Source organism: Mauremys reevesii, linkage group 4 (assembly GCF_016161935.1).
Source record: "Mauremys reevesii isolate NIE-2019 linkage group 4, ASM1616193v1, whole genome shotgun sequence".
Lineage (NCBI taxonomy): Eukaryota > Metazoa > Chordata > Testudines > Geoemydidae > Mauremys > Mauremys reevesii.
Window position 1 is genome coordinate 107,122,179 of NC_052626.1, and position 11,735 is coordinate 107,133,913.

The following is an 11,735-nucleotide window of genomic DNA, read 5'->3' on the forward strand; positions in this document are numbered from 1 at the left end:
ATTTGATTTAATAGAAATGCTATTTAGGAAGTTTAATAATAATTACTGCTTAGATTTTCAACTTTTTAGATTTGTAAAGGATAATTACTCTGAAGGATTACAGAAATAGAATTAACATAACCACTACTTGTTTTGTAGGTTAACTACTGTTCAGCTGTTATTTCTTCAATGGCAGATACTTTAAGCAAAAATAACCTCTTGTGCAATAGACCAGTTCCAAAATATACAAGTGAGTATTTGAACTGATAATTGCAAAACAAAATAATGTGGGTGAACAATTCAGTAAAGGGGTGTAAATGTCAAAGAGAAATCATGTAGGGAGGTACTGGGGTAATGGGGATGAAATTATAAAGAGGAGCATTTTGACTGCAGATCTGCAAAAGCTTCCCAACAGCAAGACATATTAGAACATGGAATCTTTGGGGCTGGGATTGTCATTTATTACATGTTTATGCAGTACCTAGTACAATGGCCCCAACCTGGCTGAACCCTAGGCATTCCCACAATATGTTTAATAATTATAATAGGAGAATAGTAATTGTCCAGATTATCAGATGATGTAAATCAGCGTCGCTCCATTGACTTCAGTGAAGTTACACCTGCTTACACCAGTTTAGGATCTGGCCTTGTATGACTGGAAGGGCAAGCCTCACTGTTTGACACATTTAAATCTTGTCCAGACTAAGAAATAGGCGATTCACATTAACAATCTTGCACTGTGGCTGAGGACAGTCCGACTTAATAGATATTTTCCATGTCTAACCTTTCTTGTTTGTTAAAAAAAAAAAAAGATACTATAAGGGGAAGTAACTAAGAATTCCACAATGTCTTGACATGGAAAGGTCTCAAAAGATTAGATTACTCATTTAGAGGCCCAAGCCCAGACAGCCGATATCTATGACTTGTGATTATTGCCATCTCTCCTCCCTGATTTTTCCCGATGTTTACAGTGACAAACTACACAATCCTCGCTAATATAAACACAACTGATTGAACATTTTCCCAGTCACAGACAGGGTAATGTGGAACACATAAGAGTATCTGCATAGTACAGCATAAGATTCCCCAAACATTCAAAGTAGTTTTCAGTGTTCAACTGCTGGAGTAAAGCACAGATCACTAGACACAAAGTCATGAGATGGTTGAGTCTAAGTCCATACACCTCTATTTCTCTCACAACAGTTTGCAAAATGGACTGTTGTTAAAAGTGGCAGTAATAGCAAATTCCCCTCCCCCCGATTAGATTTTGTAAAAAGATTTCCATTCTTTTTAAAGAATTCCCTTGCAGCATTTTCTACCCAAACATTGTAGTACTATCACTGCATGAGAATCAGACATTGAAATTGACTAGAAACTAACACAAAGGTTTTTATTGTCTGAAGTGGAAAATGCAAAAATGGTGGTCTAGTGTAGCTTTCCACTGACTGCTTAAATTTTGTAGCGCTCCCCAAAGACCCCAATAGTTATTGTCAGAGCTTATTTTCATAATACTTTTAAACTAATGCATTGATTTTTTTAAAAAATCCGGTTAGGTTTTATGAATACCAGCACAAATCAAACAATCCTACCAGAAAGACGTGAAGGCAAAGAACATACAGAAGATTCTGAAAATGATATGATGTACATTGATAATTAAATGAAGTTCTCATTTCCTCAGATTAGTTTACCATTTTGAAGTACTTCTGGGGTGAAATCCCAACCCCACTGAAGTCAGTGGCAAAACTGCCATTAAGTTGTGGGGCCAGGACTTCGCCACTGATGTAGTCATGTATCAGATGTCTTCTGTTTCCTTCTCACTGTATTTATATATGTAGTGAACAGGGCAGTGAGATTTTTTCCCCTCTTCATCTCCTGCCCTTACACTGAGTGCTTATCTGCCTGTCTACTATGTTTCTCTTAACCTATTTACCAACATTAAGGAAAAGCAGATCAATTGCTAGAGGCAATCACCTGTGATATACAATATTCTTCTCTGTCCATGTCAGACTTCCATCCTCCTTTGCTCTGCAACCATGTCTTGCATGATTCTCTGGATCCTCAACAAAGCCTGCCATGTTGCCAGGCAGGGCCCACAATACACTCCAGAACCACCTCATCTCCTGTAACATTTGCTCTGCACGCTCTCTTTGTTGCATCTTCCTCTATCTTCTCTTCCACCTCCTGTTTCCTGGTTCTTATCCTCCCATCTAATCCATACTGGCGACTCCTATTTAGCCATATAAAGGCTCTCTTCTCTACCCTACACTTATAGCCTGTGTACTTCATTTCACCAGTCATAATAAACATCTTCTACTGCCCCCTGGTACCTTCTCTGATGCCCTCCAAACTGATACCATCACATTTTCGAAAATACTTCTGTGCCCTCCACTCCCTTCTCAAATTTCCTTTTTTTTTTTTTTTTTTTAAACTGTAGGACTTCATTTCTTGATTGTTAGTCCCTGTATTCTTCCCAGAGGAATTACTCTGACAAAAAGCGTGATGCTTACTGTGACACTTCACAAGACTGGCACAGTAAAAATAGTCGCCTCATCTGTTTGCTGAAGAAAGCTCAATTTCATGGGCTCTTTACTTCCCTAGAGATTGTTAATCAAAAGCAAATCAGGAAATAACCCAGGGCTTCAACAGCATAGAAGCCAGATTTTTGCACTGATCTAGTTTTTCTCATCCCCAAACTGTTATACTTTCCAGCATCTCCTCCTTATCTTGACTATGGTAATTTCCTCCTTTATGGCCTTTCCTTAGTCCTAACTTCTCCCAGATGCAGAAACTGAAACATCTTTTGTCCTCAAGTCTTCACTGGCTTGCTGTCCATTTCAAAACCCAAAGCACATAAATGTTCTATTACCTTCATCCCCTCGACTCTATCCACTATGCTCCCTGAATGCCAGCCTTCTGCCTGCTGTCAGTGTTGCTTTAATAGTGAGCAACAAACTCTCCCAACACAGCCCCAGAAGTTGGAACAGCTCCCTTACCTCCAAGAAATCTTCTGACTTTTTTCATTTTCTTGTCTCATTCCTCTGAAAAATCAAATCCTACTCCACACACCATCATTTTTCCTAGAAACTAGACCTATGAACATTTCACCTTCTCTCTTTTCATTACAGTAGCTACAAATATTACACTTGTATATTTGACATTGACTTTATTTGCACATATAGGCTAACTGGCTGTGAAACCTTGTTATACTTTTGTACGAGATAGCATACACAAATAAACTGAATTTTACTACTTAAAAGGTTCTCTTCCTGTAATTTGGTAGGGATAGTGCCCAACCTTTTGGATTCATGTAAATACACTACTATTGGCAAAATGTAGTGGACTTCTGGCTTTCTTGGATGGACATGCCTCAATTAAATTGGATTTCCTAGTAAATATTATACCTATAGGCTCCTATGTATCATAAATGCTGCTCTTGGTAAGTTATACACCTCCCCCATCAGGTTTCTTGATCTCAGAAAAGCACCACCCACACAAAAATTTAAAATAAAAAAAAATTGAAGATCAGGTCATAATGCCTTTTATGCTCAGCTTTCAAGCAAGAGGTTCTTGTTAATGGAAATAAAGGTGTTAAGGACTTCCTCCTATAGGAATTTGCTCATCTTATTTTCAAGTCATCTGTGTCACATCACTGTGGCCTACACAGGGGAATAGTTTTGGCATCCATGCTACAATAGTTCATTCACCTTTAGGGACAGAGAGGTGGAACCAATGGCTACTGCTTTAGGGACACTTTGTGTTTAGGTAGTCGGTTTGTCAAACCAAAACACTTCCTGCCATTACTGATGTCATCAGTGAATTCAGATCCTTATTTGAAAGCAAACTATACGGTGACTACTCTGGAAGTTATACCTCATCTGAGTTTTTGCCCGTCCCCTTCAAACCAGCAAGATTTATGTATTTAGGTATGTCCTATGAATGTCCATAGTCTCTAATTGTTCCTCATTGTTGCACGCCAAGCCAATCTGTCCTGGACAAGGTCAGTTTCCAAGACTGACACTACTGCCCCACCCTCTACCCATTGTACATAATTATTTTTTTCTGGAAGCAACAACCAGATGCTCTGGACTGCACAAGCGAAAAAGAAGCCATGCTTCCTGTCCTGCAGCCAAGAATTTTCTCTCTAGAGATTTCAAGCACCCTATCAGTAATGTTCCCAAGTTTGCATGAGGGTTTAAGCAATGGATCTCTAGCTACAATGAATGAATGTAGTGAAACTGCAGATTTCAAGGAAAGAAGAGATGGCCTTTTACTGCCCAGTTATAAATATTACAACTTGGCTGATTAATTGCATATTAAATTGTTAATCTACAACACTGGCCATGATAAATCAAGCCAAATTGCCTAAGCAACGTGCTGTCTTTTATAGCAGTGGTTCTCAATCTTTTTGATACCAGGGACTGTCTTGCTGCCTTCCTAAACTGTGGCAGGCAGATCTCAGGGACCGGACCAGTCGTTAAGAAACACAGTATGAATATCCATTCTAAGAATGTAACTTTTCAACCTCAGTTTTCCCTCATCTAACCAAAGGCAATGTCAGAACTTACTAACCTGTCTCACATGAATATTTGTAAAGTGCTCTGTAAAAGTTTAACATTCATTATTGTTGTGTTAATGAGTCCATTTGCACTTGTAAAGCTACTGCAGTGTTACAAAAAAAAAAAAAAAAGTAGTAAGACCGAGAGGGGAAAAAAAAGCCTCTCTCTACATATTTAGAGTAAAATCCTCTGATTCTTACCTGAAATCCCACCTTGCCAAATGAAATTGTGTCTATACTTCGCTACTAATATTCATAGTTGTGTCTGATGCTAATACACTATAGGTGGAAAACAGACCCAGAAACCAAATTACAACTAAATGTTTTTATTGACATCCAAAGTATAAAGAGAATCTCTTAGTACAAGTCCTTCCCTTCTGATTAGTCCACTTAAGAGTCAAAATGGAAGCACTGCAAATTATGGAGGTGAGACATCAGCACAGCACAGCACATCACTCACACACAGGGAAAAAGCTTGTGGCTGCTTGACCAGTCAGTAAACTGTCACACAAATTTCAGTTGTACACACAGTATGTTGAGAAGTAGCTGAGGCGTTCACGCATGTCTTTGCTAAAATGTTTCCAAAGATGTTTTGTCTCAACAGGCCTCATGTTTCTTTTAAACTTTTACCAAATAAGATATGTTAGAAAGTAACAGAGGGAAAATACTCAGACTACCTTAAAAACCATTTAATTTGCCACTCCTGATTGTGCCCTCTCAGCTCATGACCAGTTACTTACTGTGTTTTTATTTTCGGTGGCAGTGGGGGAAGCATGGCTCAATCCTTGTCCCACCTGATCCCAATTAGGTACATATTAAGGGAATATTTCCATCCCAGAGGTAGGGAATCAGGATATCAACTTAATCCTACTGGATTTGGCTTTTAATACTTTAAAACTCTACCTTATATGCTCCTCTTCAATCCTGATCCCTTTTGACCCCAGACTTCTACAGCACTGACCGGGGGTTCTAATTTTTTATAAGAGGGTGGAAGAATAGGGAAAGGCAGGGGGTCCTCCTGGATCCCTCACTCTTCCCTCACTCTGAAGTACTTGTGTTAGGATAGGTTATCTCTGTGGTCAAAGACTTGACACTGTGCCAGCGTCAGTCAAGGGCTTGTTCAAGAGCACACACCCCACTCCCTACCCCTCCAGGTGCTGTGCCCACACTGTGTTCCCTGCAGGCATAGGGTTTTTGTACCTTAATTTCTGACAAACTTACTAAAAATAGTGTATTTGGAGATCATGAAACTGAGTGCTAGACAAATGCCTGCCTCCTGCCCCACTAGTGAGATCTGAGCTGAGAGAGAGCAAACGAAGGTAGCCTTCTGGAATAACATTGAGGCCTCTGGATGGGTATAATTAGTTTCTCTCTTAAGACTCTTCAGCCTCTTCATAGTCTGCTTTGAGACGAAAATGCTTCCTACTCCTTTTCTTACTACCGTGAAACCCTACGGTTTCCACCAAAGCATCTTCACCTGTGTGAGCGGAACCTGTGCCAAGTTCTCTTTTTGAACCCAGGTCCTCCAACTTCAGCTGCTCCTCTTCCTCCATAGTCTTCTTCCCTTCAATGTCTAGATGGCCCAGCTCAAATTCATCTTCCTCCCTCAGGTCACTGCCCTTTTTGGGAGATTTCTCATTCAGACCTTGCTTTGTGTTCAGGAGCTTCTTACCATCCTCCTCTGCTGGTCTTTTCCTTTCCGAACTACGCATGCCTATCTTTGTGGGCTTGGTAAATATTATCCTTCCAGCACCATAGCTGGACGGGTCCTGGTTGAAATATGGGGTGTAGCTGTCTTGCATAGCTGAGCTTTGTTCTCCTCCTTTCTTCTTCAAGCCCTCTAGGAACTCCATGGCAGCCATCCTGTTGGTCTTATCACTGGACTCTGAAACTCCCTCCAGGCTGTACTTTGTCCAGCGTTCTGGATGTGCCACGTAATCCGGGACTCCTGGAGAGCTTTTGGGAGCTGGGGGTGGCTTGCTTTGCCTTCCAAGGCTTTCCGCAGCCATCTTGCTTAAAGGAGTGGGTGGGGGCAGAGGGCGCTTAAACCTCCCATCAATAATGTTATCTTCAGCCATAGAGGGCGCCGCTAATTTGGCTGCCCCTTCCAGGCCGTCAAATATGCTCTGGCTACGCAGTGAGAAGGTAGAGCTCATGCCTCTCAGATGGAATGGCTGGACAGGAGACTTAAGGTTGCTGTTTGAAGAATCAGGGATCTCATCTGATCCATAACCTACATCATCCAAAGACGGTGGTTCCACTGGAGAAATCGTATCAACTTCTGCTTCATCCGCTAAGCCAAAGTCTTCAGAGTCTGAATCACTGAGTGAAACTGTGTCAGAAGGTAGAGTGCCCTCATAATCTTTGACCCCGCCATCCACTATACCCATAAAGGGCTCACCAGCACCTTCATCTCCCATCTTTGGGCTGTTACTCAACTGTGCTCTCTGGATTAGGCCCAGCAGCAGCAAATAAGGTCTTCCAAATATCCAGTGACTTTAAAGCCTGGAATGAGAAAGAACAAATATAAATTCATCTGTGAAATGAGAACCACATCAGAACAGGATGTCCTGAGAGACTCTTCTGTTCACATCACAGCAATTCAAGGCCATGGAAAACTGTGCGACTTAAGAAGTGCTGCAAATGAAACAGAAAAGAGCTAGTGTGAGGAGATTACCCCTGCTATATTCTGAGCTCAACAGTCGCAGGGCTCACCGAGGAAGGGGTGGCAGCATCCACTGTGCTATTTAAAAAAATACTATGATTGTCCTTATTTCAACTGATGTTGTACATGACAGACAGTGTGTACTGTGTCAAGTCATATTGCTACAAATCTCAGGTACATGTACCTCATTCTGTCACTTGATAAATTTTTGTATGAAATAAAGCCATTCTTCTGTGCATGAATGTGAGCTATTAATGCACATATACAGGGCTTATTTCAGAATATAGGACTAGTTAAAATAGGTTTTTGCTATTACACCAGTTTTAATTAACAATTCAGGGTTTTTTCCTCCAATATAGAAATATATGTATACACTGCAAAATTTTAAGGTAGAAAAATATGTGCCTAAGCTATATAAATATAGGTTCTCAATAAAGACTGTAAATAGGCATGGAAAGTGTGCTAGTCACTCACTGTCTCTTGAGACTGAAACAATTTCCCTTCCTCTGGGTCAGTTAAAGCCACCAAGGATCTCAGCTGCTGCACCCTAGAAAACAAATATCTACATCACAAGGTAGGAAAATTCATTTTTTAAAAAAGGTATTTTAAAAGCAACAGTTAGCACATTTCTCAGTCATCTCCAACTGTGGCCCTGATTCCTAATATTTGACATGAGCCTGTGCTAATAAAAATTCTGCAGATGTTTCTGGGATTTAGTTTGGAAAAAGAAGTCTGCACTTTCTACTGAGACACACACCAATGAAGCCACTCAGGACATAATGCCAATGCCAAAATTCATGGTCCCAGCCTGAGTTCAATAGGGAAGAAAAACAACAGATTTTTTAAATTTTTCTTTTTAGTTTCCAGTGGCTACAAAATACCCCGTCGAGAATTGAATTTGATTAAATAAAAAGAGAATTTTAGCAGAGGAGTGTCAAAATCAATGTGGTCAACAAGAATAACTGATAAATAATAGTAATCATGAACAGCACTGCACACTACACCCATGATGGTAAAATTTGCAGGACAGAGGTGGGAGAAAACTATGGGCCAGATTTCAAAAGAGCTGAGCACTCACAATTGGGGCCAAATTTTGAAAACCTTTAATCAGTTAGACATCAAAAGAAGAGAAAAAGATTTTTTACATTGGGTCCTGAACTCCTTTAAAAATCTTACTCCTGGGGACACAGGCGCCAACTTTCCAAAGTGACAGGTGGTGCCTGATCCCCCAGCAGTGTCCCAGGCCCCGCCCCACTCCACCCCTTCTCCACATGGCCCCACTCCCCCCAACCTCTTTCCACCCCACTCAGTTCCCCCAATTCCCAAGCGTGCCGCGTTCTCACTCTTCTCCCTCCCAGCCTTCTGCACGCCACAAAACAGCTGTTTCACGGCAGGAGGGAGCAGGAGGCACTGATCGGCGGGGCCCTGGAGCACCCACAGAGTCTATGTCTATGACTGAAGAAATCCTGCGCCACTGTGCAATGCAGAATTTTGCAGAAATTAATGTTGTGTGAGCAGAATTTCCTTTTCCTCCACAGAAATGGGCTGCAGTGCTGCTAGCTGCCAGTAGGGGCTACTGGAGCCAGCAAAGCCCAGCTCACACATTGAATATACAGCTGAGAGGAGGGAGAGGGGGCTAGAGGGTTCCTGGCAGCTGCAGTTCCCAGCATGCCGAGAGGGAAGGAGAGGGCACCATGCAGGAAACTCCATGAAAGCCTGGGACCAAGCATCAGGCTGTTTCTCCCACTGGATCCTCGGGTTTTCAGGGGAGGCAGGAGGGGCCATGGCTGGGCTCGGGGGTATGTGTGTGTGCATTTATGTGGCCCGGGGGGCCCCACATCTGGGTTTGGGGTGGGGGGTTCCAGTGTATTGGCTGGGGGGCCCCAGGGCTGGGCGGCCCCAGGGTTGGGCTCTGGGGGGGAGAGTGGGAAAGGTGGCAGAGCAAAACAGGAACCGGGTTGTATTAGGGGTTTCTTTAACTCTCTACTCCTGGGGGACTTTTTGTGTCAGTATTGTTACATGGACATTTGCCGACAGTTATTTTGAAATAAATTACCAAAATAATTGAAACTGGTGTGATTATGTAGTGTTATTTTGAAAATTTGCAGAATTTTGCAGAATATTGCGTGTAGAATTTTTAACTGTTTGGCACTGAACGCCCTAGGAGTAAAATCTGGACATGTCACAATGGGTGCACTTGAAAATACGGCCTTTAGCTGGGTGAAGTGGAAGATGAGCACTTGAAAATCTGGCCCTATGACACTTTACAGTCATAGCACATGGTTCAATAGCTTTTGCAGAAACAACAGCAATCCTCCAAACTACATGAAGGAGAAAGGAGCAAATGCACCTGCATAAGGACTGCTTTCAAACTGGCAGTTCACCACAGCTGGGACTGGCAGAAAGACAGAAAGGAAAAGTTCCCAAACTCTGAAAACCTCTTCCACCTCAACAACAAAGGCCAAGAGTACTGACCCCTACATCCCAAGGAGACTCACAGTTTCTCCGTGGTGATCTGAATATGGTACAACTCAGACAAGATGGCATCTCTCTGAATGGACAGGTCTCCAGGAGAATCTTCCATGCTGTTCTCAATCAGGCTCTCCTCCTTCCTCCTCCTGCTGCAGGGGGGGCCAGAGAGCACAGTCACCCTAGGTCAGCTGTTACCACCCTCCAGGGCAAAGCTTTACAGGAGACAGCTGTTAGTGATGGATCTCAGATCCCCTAGCAGTAGACCAGGGGGGCCCCGTCAGTATTTTAGACAGACAACAGCATCTGACAGCCTTGCAGCGTGTCGTGTGCTGAGTTCACAGCTCCCCAGTGCAAGGCAGTGATCCTACTGTGATGCAGGGGAAGGGGGACTGTGACCCCCCCCAGACAGGGTTATGATGCTGGGGAGGGGCTGTGACCCCCCCCAGGCAGGGTTTTGATGCAGGGGAGGCACTGGCGAGGGGCTGTGACACCCCCCCCCCCAGGCAGGGTTTGGAGGCACTGGGGAGGGGCTGTGACCCCCCCCCCCCCGGCAGGGCTGAGACGATGGAGCGGGAGGGAGGTTCTGGGCCCGGGGCCTGTGACGCTAGATGGGGGCGGAGCTCGGGGACCTATGACCCCGGGGGGCGGGGCTCGGTTCAAGGGGGCTGTAGCCCCGGGCAGGGAGGGGCCCACGGGCCTGTGACTAGCCAGGGGGCAATTCCCCGGGGCGGGCGGGCTGTCCCCGGCCGGCCAGGGAACCGACCCGCCCGAGCCCGAGCCCGAGCCCGCCGCGGGCAGGGCGGGAACACGCGCGGCCCGTACCTCACGGAGCGCGAGCCAACCGCTCCTCCTCGCAGCGCGCGGCCCAGGCGGGTACATCCGGCCGCACCCCGCAGCGCGCGCGCACAGGAAGGGCGCCGTCAGCCGCGGCGGCCCGCGCGGAGCACGCTGGGAAGCAGAGTCCCCACCGCCCGCTGAGCCACAGCTCCCAGCCCCCAGAGCTGCTATTCCCATGAGGCAAAGCGGGAGGGGGGGGCAGAAACACCCACCCGCTTTGCCCCCTGGGAGTTGTAGTCTCCAGTGCGCCGGGCTCGGGCTCGCCTGAGAGGCCTGGCCAGAGCAGAGGGATGGGGCAGGGCGGTCGTTAGGGCCAGGCTGGGGCTGATCAGAGGACAGGGCTCTACCCCCAGGCCTGGGAGAGCGGGAGCCAACTTAAATAGTGCCCTGTGCTGGCGGGCACTGGTACTGCACCGCCCCATGTTACAGGGGCCTGTGAACTAGCTGGGGTATGGTGAATGCAATGTGCCCAACATTGCTGCTCCCCACAGCGCTCCTGCAGCCAGCGCAGCTACAGGGCAAAGTGCAATGTGCCCAACCACTGTAGTCACTTATCACGTCTATTACAGTAGGAACCAGAGACCCAGCCTGAGAGTGAGCCCCCTTCTAGTCTGCTCTTACGCCTCCCACCTATTTAGCACATACAGAGCACGTTTCATCCATTGATCTCAAAGCACTTACATGGGTGGTTGGGTTGGTACCAACTATCCCTAGTTTACAGATGAGAAAACTGAGGCACAGGGAGGTGAAGATCACCCAGAACTTTGGTAGTAACTCTGGGAACAGAACATAGATAACCAGGGCCAGTGCAAGGATGTTTCACGACCTAGGCGAAACTTCCACCTTGTGCCCTCCCCCCCCCGTTCCCCCTGCCCTGAGGCGCCCCTCCCCCATGGGAGCTCCCCCCCCCGGGAGCTCCCCCTTCCTCCCTGAGGCACCCCCCCCACCTCAGCTCACCCCTGCTCCGCGCACGAATATCCCAAGCACACCGTCGCTGCTTCACTTCTCCCACCTTCCAGGCTTGCGGCGCCTAAGCTGATTGGCACCGCAAGCCTGGGAGGCGGGAGAAGTGAAGCAGCTCACCCCTGCCCCACCTCCTCCCCGAGCACACCATGGTTGCTTCACTTCTCCCGCCTCCCAGGCTTGCCAATAAGCTTAGGTGCCGCAAGCCTGGGAGGTGGGAGAAGAGAAGCAGCCACGGCGTGCTCGGGGAGGAGACGGGGCAGG

The 11,735-nt window shown here is 45.8% G+C and overlaps 2 protein-coding genes across 4 annotated transcripts in view; one reads left to right on the forward strand and one right to left on the reverse strand.

Annotated features, from left to right (window-relative positions):
• The window catches only part of TRPM5 (transient receptor potential cation channel subfamily M member 5), an 86,925-nt gene extending 83,854 nt beyond the window's left edge, over positions 1-3,071 (forward strand). Inside the window, 2 exon segments of the mRNA XM_039535987.1 lie at positions 139-229; positions 1,533-3,071. Coding sequence (XP_039391921.1) covers positions 139-229; positions 1,533-1,636 — 195 coding nt within the window. The 3' untranslated portion in view covers positions 1,637-3,071.
• Positions 3,072-5,421: 2,350 nt separating this feature from the next.
• TSSC4 (tumor suppressing subtransferable candidate 4) lies at positions 5,422-10,650 on the reverse strand. Of its 3 annotated transcripts, none has more exons than XM_039538725.1 (4): positions 10,494-10,650; positions 9,698-9,820; positions 7,674-7,746; positions 5,422-7,039 (listed from the first exon to the last, which is right to left on the reverse strand). In XM_039538725.1, the coding sequence occupies exon 4, from the start codon at positions 6,952-6,954 to the stop codon at positions 5,908-5,910; it is 1,047 nt and encodes a 348-aa protein (XP_039394659.1). In that variant the 5' UTR covers positions 6,955-7,039; positions 7,674-7,746; positions 9,698-9,820; positions 10,494-10,650; the 3' UTR covers positions 5,422-5,907. The 3 variants fall into 3 exon arrangements, with proteins under 3 accessions (XP_039394659.1, XP_039394660.1, XP_039394661.1); XM_039538726.1 differs by lacking the exon at positions 10,494-10,650 and adding an exon at positions 10,435-10,453; XM_039538727.1 differs by lacking the exon at positions 7,674-7,746.
• Positions 10,651-11,735: the final 1,085 nt, after the last annotated feature.

What these genes read in the sequence shown, in the direction of transcription:
- TSSC4 (XM_039538727.1), bottom strand. Translation starts at nt 6,954, where the DNA reads ATGGGAGATGAAGGTGCTGGTGAGCCCTTTATGGGTATAGTGGATGGC.